The 23478-nt window shown below is 27.4% G+C and overlaps 3 protein-coding genes across 3 annotated transcripts; all 3 read right to left on the bottom strand.

The window, feature by feature from the left end:
• Nucleotides 1–6159: 6159 nt before the first annotated feature.
• LOC100211334 (uncharacterized) lies at nt 6160–7201 on the bottom strand. Its single transcript, XM_065810519.1, has one exon. It carries the CDS (start codon nt 7198–7200, stop codon nt 6280–6282), a length of 921 nt encoding a protein of 306 aa, XP_065666591.1. The 5' UTR covers nt 7201; the 3' UTR covers nt 6160–6279.
• A 174-nt stretch (nt 7202–7375) lies between these two features.
• On the bottom strand, nt 7376–7990 carry LOC101239883 (mitochondrial import inner membrane translocase subunit Tim29). The gene has a single exon (XM_065810520.1). The coding sequence runs from the start codon at nt 7988–7990 to the stop codon at nt 7427–7429; it is 564 nt and encodes a 187-aa protein (XP_065666592.1). The 3' UTR covers nt 7376–7426.
• Nucleotides 7991–10091: 2101 nt separating this feature from the next.
• LOC100197787 (apoptosis inhibitor 5) lies at nt 10092–19041 on the bottom strand. Its single transcript, XM_065810518.1, has 2 exons — nt 18461–19041; nt 10092–11376 (listed from the first exon to the last, which is right to left on the bottom strand). Exons 1-2 carry the CDS (start codon nt 18948–18950, stop codon nt 10250–10252), a joined length of 1617 nt encoding a protein of 538 aa, XP_065666590.1. The 5' UTR covers nt 18951–19041; the 3' UTR covers nt 10092–10249.
• Between the last annotated feature and the right edge of the window lie 4437 nt (nt 19042–23478).

Raw genomic sequence — 23478 nt, 5'->3', positions numbered from 1 at the left:
ATAAAAAAAAAATCTAAAAATAAGCTACGAAAACCAAAGTAACGAAACTCTAGACTAACAAAATTTTTACATATTCAAAGCGGGTGGGGCAAAACGGAACAGTTAAAAAGCAGCAGTTATTCGTTGATAGTAAAACTTTTAAAATGATAAAAAAAAGGCTACCTTACGTTTAAACATGTTCAGACATTAAACGCTGAAAAAAAGTAAAATACCCATAGAAACTACACGCTCATACACCCAAAATAAAAAAATCGTGTTTTATTATAAAATACCCCAGCTCTGCTCTAACCTATATATTATTGAATTGGTAACTACTACTTCAAAATTTTAATAATATTCAATTTTAAAACAATATTCAAAATTAAAAAAAAAATAATATGAATCACATAAATCACACAAAAAATATCCTGAAACTATTTGGCAACATTTTTGATGAGCTTGTTTATTTATTAACAATGTGCCAATGTAGAGCAAACTTAAATATGCCATATGTATCAGCAGTTTTTCTAGTTCTAAGTTCCTTTTAAAATTAAATTATCTAACTGTAAACAGCATCACGATATGGTAATAATATAGTCAATTATATAAATAGCTTATTGTCCCGATACGCCCCACAAAAGTCATTTTACTGAAATTAATACTATTCAAAAATTTTAATTCCAGATATTTTTTTTAAACCAGATTCAAAAAGAGGATAAAAAATAATCTCTTAAAAATATAAACTTTTTATAAATAAAATAAATTAACAATAGTTCAAGATAAATAATGGTTTACGCTTAGGCAAGGTTCTGGAAATAGTTTTCTCATACGCAGATTTGCTCTTAGGTCAGTTTTCAAAAATTTTTCAGCATGCTAAGTGCTAGTTTGCTTTTAGCAGTGTGCTTGCAGATACGCTAGTTCGAAAATAAGCAATCACACTTAGATAACTGTGTTAAATATATATTACCATCTCTAAAAAATATTGAACATTGATTTTTTAGATTTTCCAATCAGCAAACGTGATTATCTTTTATTGCGTATTTGTATGAAAAAAAAATCTTAAACCAAATTGATAGTAAATAAATTTTTACATAAATATTTATAACATATTAGTTAGTAAGAAAGAAACTAAAGTTAAAATGGAAGAGAAATTTTGGGCTCAAGAAGTTTTGTAATTAAAGGTAATATCAGAAAATGTAATTGTTTAAAATGAAGAAACTGACAAGGTACTACTATCATTAGAAATTATATCTAAGTACTTTAAACTAATTAAAGAAAAACTAAACTGTATTCAAACAACTGTTAAAATGTTTCGAAAAAGTCTTGAGTTTAAGATATTTTAATTGACAAAAAAGATATTTTTTGACAAACATTTAAAGGGTTTATCAACAAGGGTGTTGATCTCAATTACAAAAACAAGGCCTTACTTAAATTTATAGTTGTTCAATATTACTGCCTGATGCTTGAGTAATTTATTACTTATATAAATGTACCTCTTTGTAATTATATTTAAAACATTGTTTGCCCCTAACTCTTTTGTTGGGGGCTTGCCCCCAACAAAAGAGTAATAGTAATAGTAATATATTTAAATAAGTCCTCGTAGATAAAATGACAAATAATTAAAAACCAAACAAACAAAACCAACAAATTATACAAAAATTTATGGTTTGTGAAATATAAACTTTAAGTAAAAAAAAAGAAAAAGCAATTGTTATTTATAGCAAGTGAGTTGATATCAAAGTTGGGAAAAAGGAAAAAAAAGAGGGGTGAATGTTTCTGGTGAATGTTATAACTTCTCAGTCTGACAATATAATCACATTTCTGAATGGAACTATGCCTTGGCTTGCAATAGTTTTGCATATTAGTTTCTATATCTTTTTTTTTTTAGGTGCCTCAAGAAGTCCTTACGGTCTTATCACAGAGCACCGTGAATGAGCATTTAATTGGGAGTAAACGCCTCCTTTGAAACAGATGTTGCAAAACTTGCTCAGAGATGGGGTTTGAACCACGGATCCTTTTTTTCACTGCGCCACGGCTTCTCAGATAGATGATCGATAAAAAAAATACATATCTAGATGATCGATAAAAATAGTTACGTAAAGCAGCTGAAACATGACTGTTTCTGTTCTGTGAGCTCATAAATCAAACCAAAATAATACTTCTTTGTGGGTGATACAAACTATGGGTAGTAATTGTATTGTATTTTTTTCTAACTTTATTTTGTTCTTGAATGCAAGATGCTAGTTATACTTTTGAATTTGTACTTCATTAGTTTTTTCAATAATGTAATATTGGTAGCATGTATTGTAATTGTATTGTATTGTATTGTACAATACATTGTACTCAATATAATTGAGTGCAATACATTGAATATAATTCAAAAATCCATTAAAGTATTGTTTAAAGGAAATAATTCGACAATAATGTGACTCAACTCGTTTTTTACATTGTACTTAGTCAATTCAAAAATTGATATGATACAATCTTATGATGATGGAACAGTGGCTCAAGCTTGATAGATAAGACAGGCAGGTTCAACTCGACTTTGTCAAAAAGAGAATGGCTACCTTTAGAAGAAGCAGTCCAAATATGACAACAGGATTCCATACAGAGACAAATAAAAGATTTGCAGAGATAAAGAATAAAAAAAAATCACTATAGCAACTGACTGAGTGATTTGGATGTCTAACAATGAAGTAACCAGTTTCTCTAGAATAACATGAAGTATATGGCCATTATGATTTAAAAGTTGAATTAAAGGAAAAACTCTTTGCAAGTAGTTTTGCCTTCCCCTTGGAAAAGTTAATAAGATCAAACCCATGAATTAGAGATGGAATGTTCGACTAACATTAAAGATTCGTTGAAGATTTTCCAAAAGCCTTGCTAACTTATAATATAAGATACTAGATTTAGTAAACTTAGAATAATGAAGCTGGGCACGGGCATATAAAAAAGACGTCTTTTAAACGAGAAAACCAAAAGGTTCGTCAAAATAAAAAATTTGCCTTTTTATCCTATAATAACATATTAGAGGACAAAAATCTACTTTATCAAAATACAGTTAAATACCAAATAAAACAGAAGTTTCAAAAAAAATTACTTTTATGAATAGCTTTTTCTGAAAATAGTATTTCTCAGCCCTAGTTAGTGCCTAGTGGGCTGGCTGTAAACCAAGAAATCTACTTAAACAAATGCATTAAGAAGAGACGTATTCCATACATTGATAAGTATTATTCAAATGCTGCATATGAATATGCCCCGATTTGGCATCATCTCACTATGCAAAAACAGTAATAACATACCTAAGCAAGAAAAACGTGAAATTTGTTGAGAAAGCGGTTTACCCAACAAGCTTACCAGAATATCATTCTATTGAAAAATTACGCTCTAGAATCAAATATTGCCTTAATAAAGTTGATATTTAGCTCATACGGAGTTTATGTCAGTCTATATCATACCTAATTGATAAAATCAGAGGGCATGGTTTAATTGAAAATAACTGACTATATAGATAAAAACTAGAATAAAAAGTACTTTCTGAAACATTTTTTCTTTTTTTACTTTATACTTTAAAAAAGAAATATGTCTTTAAATCCAGTCTCGTTTTTTAGTTGACACCCGTTAATTACAAAGTTTTGAAACAAATCAATTACCTTAACTTAAGACATTGTATTCTGTGTATTTTTCTTTTTTTGTGTTTTGTGTTTTAAGACTTGGGTAGTCAAGGAAAAAAAAATTGATTCAAATTATTGTAAAAGTTGTATATTTTAGTTTAAAAAAATTGATTATTTAATTTTTTAATTAAAGCATTAGTATCACCTGAACGTGACTCAACCGTAAACAGAACATGAAACCCCAAACAACAAGGTGTACAGTTTTTTAATTATTTTTCGATTCACTCCCAACTAGGCTGAAAACAACCACTTTTAAGTTGGGAGTGACTAGAAAACAAAGAATAGAGTTAAAGAACAAGAAAATGATTGACAGAAGACTTAAAATGTTGTAGGTTGTAGTCAAGTTTTTAGAGCCTGCAGGGACAGATACCGTAAAATAATGAGACTTGGCTGAATGATGAGTCAAGCAAGAATGAATTTTGGTTGATGGAACTAAAGATGAGAAGCAACCTTGGCAGATGCTAACTTAGCAATTGATTGTATATAAATGGTTTTCATGAGAGGTCGGTAGTGAAAAATAGTTCAAGAAAACGTTAAAAAACTTTTTGTCAAGACGGAGTATAAAGTTGAATCATCAGCAAATATAAGTCAGAGTTTATTTCTCCTCAGCCTTGATCTAGGAAAGCGAATCCTACAAGACAACAGAACATGTGATTGTGAAGATCCTGAACCTGACTTATAAGAAGTTACTTCTGTAAGCAGTACTTTAAAACATTAAACAAGAGAATATTTTTTTTAAGAAATGCATTTAAAAAAACATACCTAAAAGAATATCGAATATTAAAATTACAAATACTATATAGTTGCAAACACTAGTTGGTGACTGAGCTAACACTTCACCGAAGATTCAAACAGAACACAAATATTGCGACGTTAGAATTATCTTGCACTTTACCTCATAATTATATTTTTCTAATTTATTTAAACCTTAGTTATCAGTAAAAAAGTTGGGGAAAAACTTAAGTTATAAAAAAAATGTTCAATGCTATCTCCTAAAGTTTTATTTTTTAAATATAAACCTTAAACTCAAAAAAGTCGAAATCGAATAAGATAATTCTTACGTTTCGATATACTAATTCACGGGTGAGCTTACACCGCGCCAAGGGTTTGCACAGAAAGAAATATGTATATGTATATATATATATATATATATATATATATATATATATATATATATATTATATATATATATATATATAACAAATTTTATAAATTGTTATATATATATATATATATATATATATATATATATATATATATATATATATATATATATATATAACAATTTATAAAAAGGAATACAAAGAATTAAAATTGAAAAACTCATGCTTGTTGCTTGCTTTTCTTAGTCTTTTGAAGGTTTTCTCAAAGCAAGAAAATTTGAGGATTTTCAGCAAAATAACTTTTTTAAATGAAGCCATAATAGCTTAATTAAATATTACTTTCTTATCCTTCATTGAGTCGGTAAACCCTTGTTTACTATTCAAAGTTTTGTAAAATGTTGCAAATAATTTTAAAACATAAATCAATTTCTTTCGTAACTTTTTCCAACAAACACCTCATAAATAAAATTTTGGACAAATTTAAAATTTAATGTTTTAAGAACTAATAAGTTTTATTATTTAATATTTCAACTGTTAATATGTTAGTATACGTAGTTTATAAATATATTAAAATAATTATTTCAAATACCATATTTAGCAATATTATAAAGTTTTTTTGAAAGATCTTCTGTTTGAGTAAGGAAAATTTCTTTATTTATCTTTGAATAACAATATCTAATTCTTGCTTTAAGCTCTTCTAAATTCTCAGCTCTCCAATTATTCTCGTACACTAGCCGTTTTAAGTCACCCCAAAAGTTTTCAATTGGTCTTGCTTCCGGAACGTTAGCTGGGTTTATATCTTTGGGTACAACTTTGATTTTTGCTTTTGGGAGCACCCTGACTTATTTTCAAAAAATGTAACAATCTTTGGAATATTTTCTTTAGCAGCTACCTTAGCGATTCGACCACTTCCAACTTTTCTTTTTAGAGATCTATTCTCTAGTTTTACGATTTTATCGTAAGCAGTTGATCTGGGTAAACTCCATTCCATAAACAGCTTAGCAACAAACGCTTTACCTTTTTCTCGATTTTTTTGGAAAAAAATTCCCATAAATTTTTCGAGATCCTTTACTTTGACCATCTTATTTTCAATATTTAAATAACATTTTAAACTTAAATAGATTATAAATCTTCTTTCAAATAAGTATAAAGGTTTTTTGCGTGCATGAAATAAATTACATAGTAAATGCAATTAAAATTTGTTCGAAATTTTATTTATAGGGTGTTATTAGTGTTAAATTTAATCTTTTTACTCAATACTTTTTACTTGTTTTTAAATTCGACATTTAGTATGATATGGAACTTCTTATTTTATATAATATATAAATAAATTACTTCAATAAAATTGCAAATTATCATTTTTATTAAATATACGCGCGAAATCACTAAGTATCACTTAATCATTTTGTTTTGCAATTTATTCTGAAACGACCAAAATTACACGATATCATACAATTAATCATGGTATAACAACAATAGTGTACTAGCTTATTTTCTTACATTAATTTGATAAAAAAGTATTATTATAATACTGAGTAAAATTTTATGCAACTCAGTTCAACAAACTCGAGATCACTTTTAGGAACAAATATTTCTTTTAACCAAAGATCGAGAACTATACCAGTGCTAAGTAAATCTAATGATTTGTCTAATTCAGGTGTGGCTACAATTATACAATCCTTGGGTAATGTTTTATGCAAAAATCGCCACAACTCATTTTGTTCTTCTACAGAAACAAACCATTCAAAGACATTATTTAAAACAACAACATCGGCGGATCTTATGATATCACTCTTATCAATCATATTACCTTCTACAATTTTAATTCGATTAGTGAGTTTGAACCTTGTAATAATTTCATTCTGCAATTTACACAAGTCTGAATTCATTTCGATGCCAATAATACTTTCAGCTTCTGAATAAACATAAGCGCCGTAAAGAACTGATCCCAATCGTGATCCTATGTCGATTATAGTTTTTCCTTTTAATGAAGGAAGTGCATCCAGAAAAATGTATTGAAGGCGTTCCTTAGATGTCGAATGAGTAATGAAAGTAATTTTGTCAACATCAGCTGATCCACACGATTTACAAAAATACCTGGTAAGTTTTCCTTCTTCAACCAAATCTTCGACATCATCATCGTCGTACAAAAACGCATCGACGTGTATACTGTTTTTGGAATGAAGATGAGAATCTTCTCCAACTGTTGGAAAAAAAATTTTTTCACTATCCATTATGGCATCAAAAGGAACCTTTTCCTTGATAGCACTTTTAATACAAGAAAGAAGAACTTCACCACTCTTTGCTATCTTTTTATGGTTACAACTGATTTCATTTTGATTGGTCAAATATTCACTTAGCCAATTAAAAAACGAAGCTTTTTCTAAGGGATCTTTCAACGAGTTTACTATAGAAAGAAACATTGCTTGTGCTTCATTCGGCATTTTTCTTGAAAAAAGAATATATAACTATTTCTATTTTAGTTTTTCTCTATAAAAATATTCAAAAAAAAACTAATGAAATTAATATAACATTATTTATAACATTCCAAACGTTCCTTAGAATTGAAGAATATTAAATACTGTTACAAACAATTAAATAGAGATTAGAAAATATATATATGTATATAAAAATATAATATTTATATAACTAAAACAACTCATGAAAACATTATGAAAATTCATCATCGTTTATATCAAAGTCTAACATAATTTTTTCCATCAAAATCCAGCGATTTATAAATCCTATATCAACTATTCGCTTTTTCCAGGTGTCCACGCGGTTCCAACGATTTTCTATAGTAGAGCAGTGTTTTTCAAAAGCATCAAAAACTTCTGAATAAGGATTTATCATTATTAAAGAAAAAATTCCGAAATTCCATATCCTTAATCTTTCTTCAGAATAAAGCTTCATAAGTCTTTTAATTTCAGCGTTTGATTTTTTATTTCGAATTAAATCGCTTATACAAGAATGTTGATTGGATGCTTCTAGTAGAGTGTCTCTGTAACTTTGAAAATTTGGGTTATTTTTATATGCATAGAAAGAAAATCCTAAAACTGTCAAGTAACAACTGGAACGAATAGACTTTGTACGTACGTACTTGTAAGTGTCAAAAAATGCTTGTTTGTAGTCATGAAACAAAACAAAGACTTTAGCAAGACGCCCTTGTTTTAAACTCTCAAACTGAGGAAACAAAGCATAATTGATTTTCCGAACTCTGCCCAAAATAGTCATTTATGTAACATATTTTACACTATGCGAAATAACTTGCTAAATAAATAGAATAATTGAATCATAAATTAACAATAAAGAATACCATAACATTATAAAAGAATACCATAACATTATTTTACCATAAAAATTATAAATGTGCGATGAGTGAAATAATGCATATAAAATAATTAATAAAATGACATCGTTTTTAGTTAAAAAAAATTTTAATTTTGTTTATTAAGCAAAAAACTCGGTTCTACAAATTTTCCTGCAGTATTTAAATATAACATGGAAAAGCATCATAATAATAGCAATAACAAAAATAACTTAGAATAAATAAATATATATTAACTTATAATGAACCAAAGAAAGAAAAAAATGTTTCAAATTAGTTTTGAACAATGCTATCGTAATGTTTTTTGTATTAAATGCAAAAGAGCAACTATTATGTTAAGTGGTAAGTAATTATATTAATGTTAAGTTAAGTTAAGACTCTACCACTTAACATAATAGTTATCTTATAGGATAGGTATCTCAAGGCTACAAATCCTATGAAATGTAAAATTTCAAAGCAATATAAAAGATTTAAAGAAAGAAATACTTTCTAAAAATAAATAAAATTCTAAAAAAAAAAAAAATTTTTAAGAATTAAAATTTTTTTTTTTTTTAAACATTACAGCAAAAACTTCAAATAGTTGATATTGGTTAACCAACACAAAAACTTTACATATCGAAAAAAAAAACGTTTAAAAGTTTTTAATCCTAGTTAAACTACAATAGCCTATTGCATGGGCTATTGCATAGCTAATTGCCTGGGCTATTATAACGCTACTATTTTCTTACCACAGTAAATAATAGAAACTATACAATAAACAATATTTTATCATTTAATAATTAGAAATAAAAAAGAAATTTAATAATTACAAGTTTAATGCAACTATATTATATTCAGCTATAAATTTAAAATAAAAGAATGAAAAAATTGGTACGCCAGCATATTTTTAAAATGTTCCTTTTCTGACCACACTATTCGTAAATCCATCAAAAAAGATGTTTCATTAATGACCATATCTAAGTATTAAAAATTTAAAAATGCATATTTGTGATTTTTATATGATCACTGACTATTTGTGCCTTTGTTTTAAAAATTGACTGTGTCTTTCCATAGTTTGAGGCAGCTCTTGCTTAAGTTCAGTTTCAAGTATTGTTTGAAAATTTTTGTACGCTTCTACTTTTGCATTTACTTCTTCGTTTTTAATTAAAGTTTTTTTCAAGCAATCTTTGGTATATAAAAGTGGGTTTCTGCCTTGATCTATGTATTGAAAAATATCTAAAGGAACTTCAACATCAGCCACCATTTTTTTGCTCTTTTCAATACTCTGCATACTCTCAATTAGAGAGTTGATTTTAGAATTTAAAAAATCTTGACAACCTGGCTGAAAGTCACTGACCATGATTCCTATTTGCCTAGAAGATTCAATAAACTCTTCGATACTCTGTTGCAGTTCATCATATTTGTCACTAGATTCTTCAACTTCTCCCATAACTAAACCATATTACTTACTTATTATATACGATGCAACAATAATGAGAACACGCCTGTAGCAACGGCTTATATATACTGTAACAAAAAGAATTTGTATGAAGTAAAAAAATGAAGTAATAAAAACTTATATTACTTATTATTATTATTATAATTATTTCAAAATGAAGAAAATTAATGAAAGCTATTGTATATTTCATATTAATTAATATTTAATAGTTATTTTAAAAATATAAAAACTTTTAAAATAAGCATTAATAAAATTAGAAATATTTTTCTATTTTGATGCACTGCTAACTAAATATAGTAACAAGTTTAAAATACAAAGAAAAAACACAAAAAAAGGTTAAGAAAAAATTATAACAAATGTACAACTAAGTACAGACAATTCATTATAAAAGATATCAAGCAGGTAAAGCGAAATTCCATTTTAAATATCATTTTATAACTAAAATATTTTCGAAAAAAAAAAAAAAATCTTAAGGATATCTGTCACTATAATCATTTTAACATTAATAAAAAATATCTTAAAATATTATAAATAATATCTGCGTGGTCTTTTTGAAGAAAAAGAAAATCTTCATGGAAAAATGCAATTCGTTGCTTTCTTTTCAAATATTCATTTTTATAACTAGAAAATACAATGCCGAATGTATAATGTACATCTGAAAATGTTTTTTGAAACAGTCATTCAAGAGTTTAACACTAGAAAAGCATTGTTGGAAATAAAAACTGTTTTATCGAAAGAGAAAACTTTCATATGACTCTTGATTGCTATTGTTTCCACCTCGTCCTCTTCGACCACGATTTCCTTGCCACCGTCCACGATTATTGCCACGGTTATAACCTTGTTTATTTCTTCCTAAATATGTTTCACTCATTTGAACACCTTTCCGCTTTTCAGGCAAAGAATAAACTTTCTTAGCATCTCTAGATCCTTTTGGTGACAGGTTATCTAAAGTAATGGGTGTAATTCCAGCACGCTTTCGCTTTTCCTCAACACTTTCATCTACTGTTTGAATCGGACTCGACTTTGATTTCCATGATGCAATTACAACACTTTTGTATGAAGGAGGGTTGTGGAGAAGATCTTTAATTAAAATATTTATATTATTACATGCAGCTAATTTAAGCAATTTTAACTTATTTTCTTCTTCTGCTAACTCAAGTTTTGTTTTGTTCTTCAAAAACAATTTGGATTGTCGTGTATAGATTTGGACCATTCTACCAAAATACTGCAAACGTGACCTAAAGTCTTTTAACTTAATTGCTGATGCATCACTTGCTAAAAATAAAGGATGTTTTGCACCTAACTTATGAAATGCATACATCCAACATTCAACAAACAAAAAATTTAATTTTGCAACAACGTTTTCTTCTATCTCCTCCTCAGTAGTTGCAACTTGAAGAGGCATGAGGTTAATCAAACTCTGAAAAATACCATCGATGTGCTCTTTGGCGTTCTCTTCAGTTGCGTATTCACTCAGCTCTACTAAAAGCTTCATCACTTCATATTTATAATCACTAGCTTCTACTGTTATATTATCAAGAACTGGCAAAACTTTTTTGAATAAATAATCCAGATATTTAGCAGAAGAAGCTCCTTTAATAAAAAATGGTGATGCCTGACGAGTGCAGGTTATTAGGCGATCAAGACTTTCAGGCTCGTTAGGCTGAAAATCTTTATCTAATTCAGCCTGCTCTGTAATAAGATCTGCAAGATATTGAGGCTTATTAGCAATTGACTTCACTTTAGTAAGCATGGAAATAATAGACGTAAACTCATCACCAGTAACATCGCTCAAAATTTTCTTCACTTCTTGAAGAATTATTTGACCTGATTTTTCATCTTTTCCAATAATACCTAAATAATACACTTTTACAAACTAACAATTATGAATTTAAATCTAAATAATAATAAAAAAAGCATTTAAATAAGTTTCAGAATTTTACATAAAAACTTGAAGTATTTTTGTACGACTGGATGCCCTTCCTAGCAGCAACCTGCTTTGCAGATCAAGACTGAGTATCTTTATTGTGATAACTTATTTTAGGCAGGTTTTGTTAGGAAGTGATAAGCAGCTTCCATTTTATGCATGAAATGGCAATTTGCGTACACATTCACTAATTTTACATTAAATGAAAACTTTTTTATTTTGATATCTTAAAATTATCCTTTGATATCATTTATATGACGTTTATCCAGAAAATATTAAGTTGTTAAAAAAAGTTAAAGAAACTGATGTTATATAACTAAATGTTAAAGAAACTGATATTTAATATATAAATATATTTTTGATTAAAAGATTTCAAACTAAATATGATTTTGAAAATTACAAATTTAAATTTAGTTTCAAAAAAATGTAAAATGTTAGTAAAACATAATGTTAAATTTAGTTTGAAAGGAATGTAAAATAGCTTTGCAATATTTATCAAAGAAGTTTTTTTCTTTACATCTGCTAACTAATTTGTTATGCAAGACACTTACTAACTAACTTATTAGGTAAAAGTCTCTCCATCTTAGATTAAAATGTGTGAAAGCAAATAAAAAACTTTCTTTTTCTTTTAAAAAGGGAGAAGTGTTTTTGTTAAAGAGAATTCTTTTTGGAAATGGATTTAAAATAAGGAATAAATTATAAGGAAATATAATCTTTTTTAAATACAGAATTTAGATTTTATCAGTAACTTTTGTTATATTTGTTTAAAGGGATCCCAAACCTCCGAGACATGTTGTGTTTATATTAAAGAGAACAATAAAAAAAATGTTTGGGCTAAATTTTTCTGATTAAAACAAAAGAATAAATGCATACCAAAAAACTAATGTTTTCATTTTAGTCAAAGCTCATCTTCTCTGTTTTGTTGAAGGTCAAAATGTTAGCATAATATAAGCCGCAATCTTCAGACTTTATAATTTATTCAAGCGCGTTTTATTACTAAGAGTCTTAGTACATGACATCATTGATTTTTTTTACACAAACGAAAAAATCAGTGATATCATGTACTGAAACTCTTATGAATAAAATGAGCTTGAATAAATTATCAAGTCTGTAGATTGCAGTGTATAATATGCAGACTTTATGGTCTTTAACAAAACAGAGAAGGTGAGCTTCAACTAAAATAACAGTTAATTTTTTGGTATGCATTCTTTTGTTTTAATAAAAAAATTTGGTCCAAACATTTTTTTTTTATCATTCTCTTTAATATAAACACAACATGTCTCAGAGGTTTGGGATCCCTTTAAATGATTTTTTAGCACAGTTGAAAATCAAGTTTGATTATAATGTGGCACTTTAAATTACGCTAATGATGCAATGTAACTTTTATCAATGTAAATATCAAAGCTGGGCTAAAGTTACATTTAGCGTTAAGCATTTTCGTAACACAGCGATATCTCATATCAAGGCCTTCTTATATAAGTTGCCTTCACCTCAGACTAATGAACTTTTCTTGCTTATACATGTATATATGTAAGTGTATCTGTGTTTATAAATATATATGGGACAGACATGGCACATTGTTCTAATACATTATGGGGAAGATATGCACTGTTCTTATATATTTTGCACTCTTCGAGTACTAACTTTAAATTAAACAGTTTTTTTCAGGAAAAGTAAAAAAGCAAAGAATAATGAAAAACAAAAATGTTTTTTCCTGTAATATAAGTTTTTTATATTTACATTATACAAACCCAAACCTTAACACTCAGTCATTGTATTTACTAATGGAGCATTGGTGCATACACGCAGATGGCTGTTTCAGTATGATCTAACATAATCCGAATTCTTATGGTATAGAAAAAAGGCTATATGAAGATAAAATTGCTAATAAAATTACAAAACAAAAATTATTATTTATTTTATATTAACTAAACATCAACACCAAATTTAAAAATTATAAAAAGTTGATTCTCAATTTAAAGATATAAACCATCAATTCGATCTGTGGCACATAGCTAAATCCATTTGTAAAAAAATTAATAAATTGTCAAAAATTGTCTCAAAATGGTTGGCAGTTTATTTATTGGGTGCGATCTATAGTCAAAAATATCTGTTGGAGCATTAAAACATCTAAAAAAATACCCAAATAATATATGAAAAATTTTAATCTATTCTGCACCATTCCAAAATATACATAAATGGGATGGATGTAAGTGTTTTATAAAATGAGAGCATAACACAAAAAGAAGCGGAAGAATGAGATTGGTTAGATATAAACTCTAACGAGGAGGCTGAATAAGTGCGAACTTCATAACTGCGAATCTGCATAAGTGCGAAGCAGTTGCAAAGACTGGCATAAGTGCGAATTGGCACAAGCGCGAACTGGCATAAGTGCGCCGAAAGAATTTGCAAACATTGGCATAAGTGCGAACTGGCATATGTGCGAATTAATTGCAAAAACTGGCATAAGTGCGAACTGGCACAAGCGCGAACTGGCATAAGTGCGCCGAAAGAATTTGCAAACATTGGCATAAGTGCGAACTTGCCAATTCGCCACTTATGCCAATTTGCACTTATGCCAATGTTTGCAAATTCTTTCGGCGCACTTATGCTAATTCGCGCTTGTGCCAGTTCGCACTTATGCCAGTTTTTGCAGTTGGTTCGCACTTATGCCAATGTTTGCTAATTCTTTTGGCGCACTTATGCCAGTTCGCGCTTGTGCCAGTTCGCACTTATGCCAGTTTTTGAAATTGTTTCGCACTTATGCCAGTTCGCACTTATGCCAGTGTTTGCAAATTCTTTTGGCGCACTTATGCCAGTTCGCGCTTGTGCTAGTTCGCACTTATGCCAGTTTTTGCAAGTGATTCGCACTTATGCCAGTTCGCGCTTGTGCCAGTTCGCACTTATGCCAGCTCGCACTTATGCCAGTCGCACTTATGCAGATTCGCAGTTATGAAATTCGCACTTATTCAGTCGCCCCACTCTAACTCTTACCGATTTTAAATTAATTAAATAAAAAATAAAACTTTAAAGGATGTGATGGAACACCTTACTGAAGCAATTCACACAACCAATGCTAAATTTTTAAGAGTTGTTAAAGTATATAAAAAGTAGTAAAAGTATTTTGAGTGACCACATGGTGATGGGAGAGTATTTAGTGGCACTTGATACTAACTTTAATGCATGTTGGTTGAATCATCCTGACAGCTTTAGTTCTGCACTTTTCTTAATTTTGTATGAGTGCTGAGTGAAAAAATAATAGTATATTTCTTAACAAAAATATATACCTAAACTTGTATTTATGGTAATCGTTATGTATATCCAGAAAAACTAAAAATTGAGAAAAACATCCGGAATTCTACAAATATCCAGAAAAAGATAATCGATTTAAATTAATAAATAGTTTAGATAAAATGCAACCTTTATCTAAACTATTTATTAATTTAAATCAATAAACTTAATCAATTTTAAATCATTTGTTTTGAATAACATTTTATTATTATATAACAATTATATTAATGATTTTATTTAATACTTATATAACAATTTGTATAAGGATTATATTAACATTATTTTAAGCAATAAGTGAACAACATTTTAATAATTTTAATCAAACTCAATTTAAAATAAGTTTGCAAATGTTTTTAAATTTACCAAGTAGATAGATTAAATCAACATAACTATCAATATTTTATAAAAATTTAACAATTCATCAAATATCCTAATTTATACTATATTTTATGGAAATTAATTATTAATAAATGTTATTTTAGAGGAAGAAAAAAAACGTCCAAGAAATTGATAGAGTAGACAAAATTAAAATGAAATTCACCTTTAAATAAAAATAAGATAAGAAATAATAGATCAAAGTGACCAACCAATGAAGAATGGCATTATATATATATATATATATATATATATATATATATATATATATATATATATATATATATATATATATATATATATATATATATATATATATATAGATCTATAGTTTGTTGGCTTTGGGAAGAGCGGAAGGAAAAAAGTGATTCTTACGCCAACATATACGTCACTTTTAATTACTTTTAACTTTCGTCCAACATTTCCGTGTTGGACGAAAGTAAAAACCATTAATTTAATTACAAATTAATCGTTTTTTAAAAAAACCACAAAAACGCAAATTTAATTGACCAGAATGTTTTAAAAACATTGTGAATGTTTTTAACAATATAAACAATGTTTTTATTTTATTTTTTTTAATAAAATGTTTTTATTTTTATTTTTTTTAATAAAATGTTTTTATTTTTATTTTTTTTACTGAAAATCATGCGCGGAGTGTTGCTACATCGACTATCTTATAGCCTGACTCGCAAGGGAGTGCTGCTACATCGACTGACAAATAGCCTGACTCGCAAGGGAGTGCTGCTACATCGACTGACAAATAGCCTGACTCGCAAGGGAGTGCTGCTACATCGACTGACAAATAGCCTGACCCGCAAGGGAGTGCTGCTACATCGACTGAGGGTTTGGTTAGGGCAGGCAGTCTATCATTATTAAAAAAAAAAAATTCCGGTCTTGCATTTTAATTTTTACTTTTTGTCAACAAAATATCGAAAAAACTTTCGGACAACATCTAAGGGTTGTATATATATATATATATATATGTATATGTATATATATATATATATATATATATATATATATATATATATATATATATATATATATATATATTGACAATTGACTTTTGAAGCTAGATTTGGGCCTATGTTGACAAAAAAAAACTATTAAATTTTTCTGAAATTGCATTATTATTGTCATACTCTTTATTATCTATGACAATTTGAGCAGGTAAACTATTTATTTTGCAGGTTTTTATCCCAATTATTTCTTTCATGATATCCCAAGTTTTCTTAATATCACCATTTGTGTTTTTTATTTCATTTGAGTAATAGTTTTTCTTTGAATTTTTTTTAATTTTTTCAAACAAGTTTTTATACTGTTTGTAAGCATTTAGGTTTGCCTCATTTCTATTTTTTAAGTATTTAATATAAAGGATTTTTTAATACCTTTGGTGATCCATGGACATTTTAAGTGTTTTTCTTTTATTAATTTTACTTTAATTGAGAAGTGCATACTATAGCTTTTTAGGAAAATTTTTTCGAAGTTATTATAAGCAGAGTTAGTGTGCCCAAGATTGTATTCATGGTATACCTTATCCCAATCTTCTACCGACAATGAGTCTTTAAATTGTTGAATAGCAAATTTGTTGATTTTTCTTTTATAAGTTTTAATTTTACAACTATTGTTTGGTGCGCTCTTTCCACAACTACTTCACTTAAAATGCTTTGTTTTAAAGATGTCTTTTACAGCCTTCTCACAATCACTCCAGTTTTCTGCAGGGTTTTCTTTTATGCCATCGGTACGTAAGTTATTACGTCTCGAGCGATTCTCTAAGTCAATAGATTTTTTTTTCAACATCAAAATTTCATTATCATATTTTGTTTTTATATGAATAAGTTCATCCTTAGCTTTTTCTTCTTGGAAATTTAAGCTGACTTTTATTTCGTCAACTTCATTTTCAACTCTTCTGATATTTAACTTGTTATTATTTATTTCAGCGTCCATTTTGTCTAACCTTGCTGTTATTATTTTGAAATTCGAACTTATTATTGTAGTGAAGTTTTTTTCATGATCTTTGAGTAATCTCTCCGTTTCTGCTAGTATACTTTTTTTTTGTTCTTCTAGTTTGCTTGTGATAATTTTTTCTAGATTTTTAATATTTATTTCCATTTTTATAAATATATGGCTGATGAGTGCCGCAAACGGCATGAAACTTTAAGTACCGTAAAAAAGTTGTTTTTTTTCATCTTACTTTTTTAATTAATTATTTATTGATCTATTTTGTGATTATTTCACTTTATATTGATCACTCTCAAATCGAAAAAATTGATTATTATTACATAATCAAAACAACAATATATATATATATATATATATATATATATATATATATATATATATATATATATATATATATATATATATATATATATATATATATATAATAAGCAGATAATAAATGAAATAAAAATAATATCCAAAAAAAAAACAAAAAAAAAAACAACATGATCAATAAGTAACTCTTTAAAAGTTTAACTTATATCTATTTTAGTTTAAAAACAAAACTAATATAGAGGCTATACAAATCAAATATAAATGAAAACATGGACATTTTAAGTGTTTTTCTTTTATTAATTTTACTTTAATTGAGAAGTGCATATTATAGCTTTTTAGAAAAAAAAAAAATTTTCCTTTTTTTATGTTATTAGACATAGCAAAAACTGATGTTATTACCCTGACCAATTAAATGTTCATCAGCAAATTTAAAACTTTTTTTAACTTCTTAATGTTCAGAAATTGACTTTTTCTTTTTTTAATAGTTTAATGTTGATGTTTCCACATTTTTGAGTTTCTATTGTATCAATTTCTTATTTATATATGCCATTATAGAAGAGTTGAAACAATTACTATAACAGAACGCTTTTTCTGGTGTTAACATGTTTTACAGATTAAGATTGAGTATTTTTATTGAAATATTATGAAGATTACTACCCAAGGTTTACAAGCTCCTCCTAGTTTTACCACAATTAAATTGGAAGTTTTATATCAAAGTTTACCTTCACCTACTTTTAAAGTGACTAAAAGACCTTGACCTTGTAAAGCACCAAAAGACTACCAAATATTTAATAACTTATTTAGACTTGTAAAAACCTGTGGTTACATTTATTAGGATCATACACTGCCTCAAATACCAAAAAAATGCAATTCTCTATTTATTTTTTTTCAAATTAAAAAAAAAAAAAAAAAACTTATTGAAAAACAAAAAATTTTGACATCATCAAAAAAGCATTTCTTTTTTTCCTGCCTAGAGGAAACATTGCTTTAGAAAACTTGTGTATAAAAAAATTACACACAACACATTTTGAAAATGATAATTACATTTTAATATAAATAATAAATTACCTGAGGATGCAATAGATGTTAAAAAACGCAAAGCTTTTTCTCTTACTAAATCATCTCCAACAGATATCTGAGAAAAAATTCCTTCTATAGCAGCTTGAGAATCCTTTGAAATTAATATTTTAAGACCATCTTGCACTATTGTAACTTCTGTTGCATCTTCTTGCTGCAAAAGTTGAGTAAGAATATCACTTATTTTAAGGATATGCTCTGGAGCAGTTTTACAAAAATCTGGTAATGACTTGATTGCAAGACGCCTGATCGGAGTTTCCTCATCCTCACATAAATCAAGCTGAGCATCAATAGCTTGTTCAGAAAGTTCAGGGAAATACTTAAAAAAACGGGGTATAAATTGGCAGGCAAGCCTTTTTTCTGCAGTGGTCCCTTTAGTTGCTTTGAGAATAAATTGATAACAACTTAAATGTTCTGATGCCTTTTCCCCAGCATCGGCAAGAATTCCATAATTTTTATACAACTCTTCAACGTTATCCATTTATAATATTAACAACTGAATTAAAAAAAAAAAATTAACGTAATTACAAACTCTTTAGAAAAATTACACATATACACATGCACATTTTGTATTATTAATATAATGTCATTAATGCAAAATACTAATAAGCGCGCTGAATTTAATCATATTTATTACCATGTTGCCGACCGTTTTTTAATAAATGGCCGGCAAAGTTCTTTGCGTTTGAGTTTCTGTATCTAAAGTATTTGAGTATTATTTGTTCGGACCAGCTTAAATTCTTCAGCAAGAAAAAAGAAAAAAAAAGTTACACGTGCAACAAGTTTACCCCGAAAAAAGACCCGTTATATTTAAAGTTTTATTTGATTAAAAAAGAGAGTGATTAAAGTCTCTGAATGAATTACACCACAATTCTTGCTTTTTTCCAAACCTATATCTATTAGCAATTGGTTTTTAAATAAAATTTTGTAAAATTATTAACTAGATAAAGATTCATTGATAGAACTTATTTAATAACTTTGAAAATATTTTTTCTTAATTATTAATAAAACTCAGAAAAATTATATATGTTTTTTATTTATTTATTTATGTTTATTTTCTTTAGCCCCATAGACTTTTTAAATATATATATATAAAATTTTTGTTGATTTTTGAAAAGATTAGAGATTGATTTTGAAAAGGTTTAAAGAGATTTAAATGAACTTGCGTCCTTTTCAAAATGACAGGTCCAATTAATGGGGTTGGGAATAAACACTACGCGATTGAAAGCTTTTAAACAAAAAGAAGTTTTATGTTAAATTTTATCGATTCTTTTAACTTCAAGATATTAATTTTTCAATAGTTTAGTTAGTATACTTTTAACATTAAATTTACGCAAGAAAAAGTTACAATAAAATTATAGGAAATTTTATCCGAAACCTGAAACAATCGTTTTGAAAAATTTGTAGCATGTAATTTTGACTAAACTTTTGGAAATAAACATCATTTTCCCGCATTGAATTAGCCGACAAACTCCAAAACACACTCCAAAACACATTCGGCAATTAACTGCAACTTTAATAATTAAAGTAAAATTTAAGTTAATGAAAATTAAAATCATCTTATTTCAAAATTGTTTTGAACTAGGAACTTTTTCATTTTAAAGTTAAAAGTTTTACAATATTTGCAATAAAAGTAATAAACAATATAAAGTGGTAGTACAGTAATTAAAATTGAAAACTCTCTTTTTTCAAAAATTTATTTTTGACTACATAGTTATTGTAAATTCTAAATTTTCCTGGTTTACAAAAAAGTCTTGGTGTCCATTTCTAATATTCGTTTTAAAGTAATCGATATAAATTTTTGTTCATTGCAACCATTTGTTTATTTTCTTGCTACGTGTTTTTACAATGAAATTTATACCACAAAACACAACAAAATTATCTCAACCAACTATACAAATATAAATTCAGCTATTGCTTCTTGTTTATTGGCTAATTGTTTATTGATTTATTTGCACACGTTGCGCACAAGACAGCTATACCTGTAATACCTGTCTTAGAATAATAATATAAAATAGTAAAATATCTGCGTTAGTTATGTAATGAAGTTATACATTTATGTTGCATGTTATCTAATAAAGCTCTATAACAGCTTTATAACATGCAGCATAAATTTATCGGGTGGACACGGAAAAATCTGATCAACTTTAAATTGAGATTTCTCAATAACCATAAATGCTTTTTTATTTCAATTTTTATTATTAAATATGTTTACATCAATTAGGGTTTCAACCTAATTTTAAGGGGGTTGATGGGCTGTTTGGCAATAGATCGAATTTTATAGCGGGTTGATGCCATCATTTCGCAGATTTTTTCTTTTTACCTTATTGGTGGTATTAATCCGCTTTTTTTGGAAGTCCTTTTTATTTTTTGTTAAGATACAAATACAATTATACAAGAGAAAAATTACAAGTGAAGATATCGTAAAAATAAATAAATAAATAAAAAATAGATAAAGAACGCGGATACTCAAAGAAGACCATTACGTCTTATCACAGAGAACCGCTAATGAAGAACTTGAAATTTATACAAAGTATAAAAGTCGTTATACAAATAAATTAAATCGATAAGATTAAAAAACCCTTTTACAACTAGAAAATATAAATAAACAAAAAATATAAAAGCATTTGATTTAATAAATAAAAAGAAAGCGGACACTTGCAGAAGACCATCAGGTCTTCATCGAGAACCGCTCGTAAATTTAAAAATCTCATAAAAATCAAATGCATACATACATGGTCAAGTGTATAAAGCACAAGAAAAATTTAAGTGCATTCATATACATATTCAGTTACATCACTGCATAAAAAAAAAGTAAACTATTCAATGTTTAAAAATAAAAGAATATATCATCAATAGACAAAATGATTTCCTTAAGCTTTTTTTTGATTGAGTGGTAACTCCATTCCAAAAATAAATAAAAATCTTTTAAAACTATTTTATTTCAAAGAGAAGCTCTACGAAATGAAATGCTTGATTTTCTAAAATTAGTTTGAAAAAATGGCTTACGAATTAAATTATCATTTCTTAAGTTGTATTCATTTTTATCCTTAAAGGTATATGAATTATGGAAAGAAACTGGGTTGGAGTTAGTTTTACATTTGTACATAAAACAAAGAATATTAAAAACATTTTAGCTGATATATATTAAAATTTTCATTTCTAATAAGAGAGGCTTGGCATGAGTCAATCTATCTTTAAAATTAGTAAGACGAGCAACATGATTTTGTTGAAGATAAAGAGGCCTAAGTTTGGATTTATTAGCACTACAACAAGCAATATTTACATAGTTTTAATGACAATGGATAAAGGAGTAATATAATTGAGTTAAATTATGTTTATTTAAAGCACTTCTAGCTTTATACAATATTCCTATACTTTTAGCAACTTTATTACACTGGATATACTTTATTACACAATTCTATGTGATCCAGTTAAGGTTTTCATTGATTTAGAAAAAAAAAGTTTGTTACTCTTTTTATTAGAATTTTGTCAATAAAAAGTAATGTTAAATCGCAAGGCAAAAGTTTTTTTAGAAGCTGGATGAAAAAGTATCCAATGAGTTTTTTCAACATTAAGTAAAAGCTTATTTATTTTAAACCAATCAGAAGTTTTTGTTAATTCGGTATTCATATTTTGAAATAATGTTGTAATATTGTTATCAGATAAAAAGAGGTTAGTGTCATCTGCAAACATGACAGCAATCAAGTTCGAAGCTTTATGTAAATCATTGATGTAAATGAGAAAGAGAAGAAGCCCAAGTATAGAACCCTGAGGAACACCACTGCTTATATATTTAATAGATTTGGATTTCTGGTTATTCAACGTAAAATTGACTTTACCTTTTTGGATTTATGGAAAGTTTTCTTTCTTCCACTTCCAGTTTTTCTTTCGAAGCTTTGAGTAGTCTTGAACTTATTTAAAATACCTATGACTTTAGATTTTGGGACATTTGTGCATTTAGCAATCAAGCGATATTAAATTGATGGATTTTTGCCAAAAAAACTCACAACTTTTTTACGCACCTCAATTTGTTTCCGAAACATTTTGCAAATCATTAATTTGTAAACAAAGGTTTATCAACAAAATTAAATATAATGAAGTAACGTTTAATTAAAAAGATAAAAGAAATAAAAAACATTTGGGGTTTTAGAGAAATCTCAGTTTAAAGTTGACCGGATTTTTCGTATCCACCCGATACTTTAACTTTAAATACCTTTAAAGTAGTTAAAATCTAAGGAAGGAGGGGGGGGGAGGGTATTAAAATTAGTTTAACCACTTTTTCTTAATTTTTCATACTGATTTCGAGTTACTTAATACTTTTTCTTTATTATTATAAATATAGTCTTTTACTTTAATTTCAATAAAAGTGATTATTTCGAAAAAATAATCTATTGTTAAATTAAACAAAATTATTGTTATTATTATTAAAGTAAAATCATTTTTTGTGTTTATAAATACAACAAAAAGTTAAGGTTTTACACAAAATTAGTCCATAAAAAGAACAATTTTTATCGATACTAGTCAAAATGCGAAATTACTTTATCGCATCCGTGGTGCAGCCGTTGGAATTCTTGCTCAGGAGAATCAGGAGATCTGAGATTTAAGTGTCAGTTCTGGGCGATAAGCAAGATTGGTAAGAAAGGAGGCGTGAACTTCCTGTTTAAACTACTCTGCGGTGCTTTCTGATAATGCCCTTAGTTCCTCGTGGAGCCCCTTAACAACTCAAAAAAAAAATGCAGGTGATTGTGGATTGTTGTGAGGACTTTCCAAATAGAGTCTTTAAATTATTAGTTTATTCTTCTGTAAAAATAAGACAGCGTGTTTTGAATTTTTATCAACAATTATGATTTTAAATAGCTTTCTCTGAAGTTTTAATGATTACTAATTTAATGATGTTAAACTTGCCTAACAATTAGAGGTTTGTCATTACCGGCTTGACGATCTTAGAAAAGGATTGTGCCACTTGTTATTGCTCCAACTCTTTTTATTTTTTTTTATAAAAAATA

The sequence above is a fragment of the Hydra vulgaris genome, chromosome 11 (assembly GCF_038396675.1).
Source record: "Hydra vulgaris chromosome 11, alternate assembly HydraT2T_AEP".
In the NCBI taxonomy this organism is placed as follows: Eukaryota; Metazoa; Cnidaria; class Hydrozoa; order Anthoathecata; family Hydridae; genus Hydra; species Hydra vulgaris.
Note: the sequence above shows the minus strand (reverse complement) of the source record. Positions and strands in the feature narration are given on the sequence as shown.

Excerpts from the sequence above, each read along its gene's own strand:
- LOC100211334 (XM_065810519.1), bottom strand. The coding sequence starts at position 7,200 with ATGCCGAATGAAGCACAAGCAATGTTTCTTTCTATAGTAAACTCGTTG.
- LOC101239883 (XM_065810520.1), bottom strand. The coding sequence starts at position 7,990 with ATGACTATTTTGGGCAGAGTTCGGAAAATCAATTATGCTTTGTTTCCT.
- LOC100197787 (XM_065810518.1), bottom strand. The coding sequence starts at position 18,950 with ATGGATAACGTTGAAGAGTTGTATAAAAATTATGGAATTCTTGCCGAT. Across the intron at positions 11,377-18,460 it reads AACATCTATTGCATCCTCAG|GTATTATTGGAAAAGATGAA; the intron begins GTAATTTATTAT and ends TGTATTATTTAG.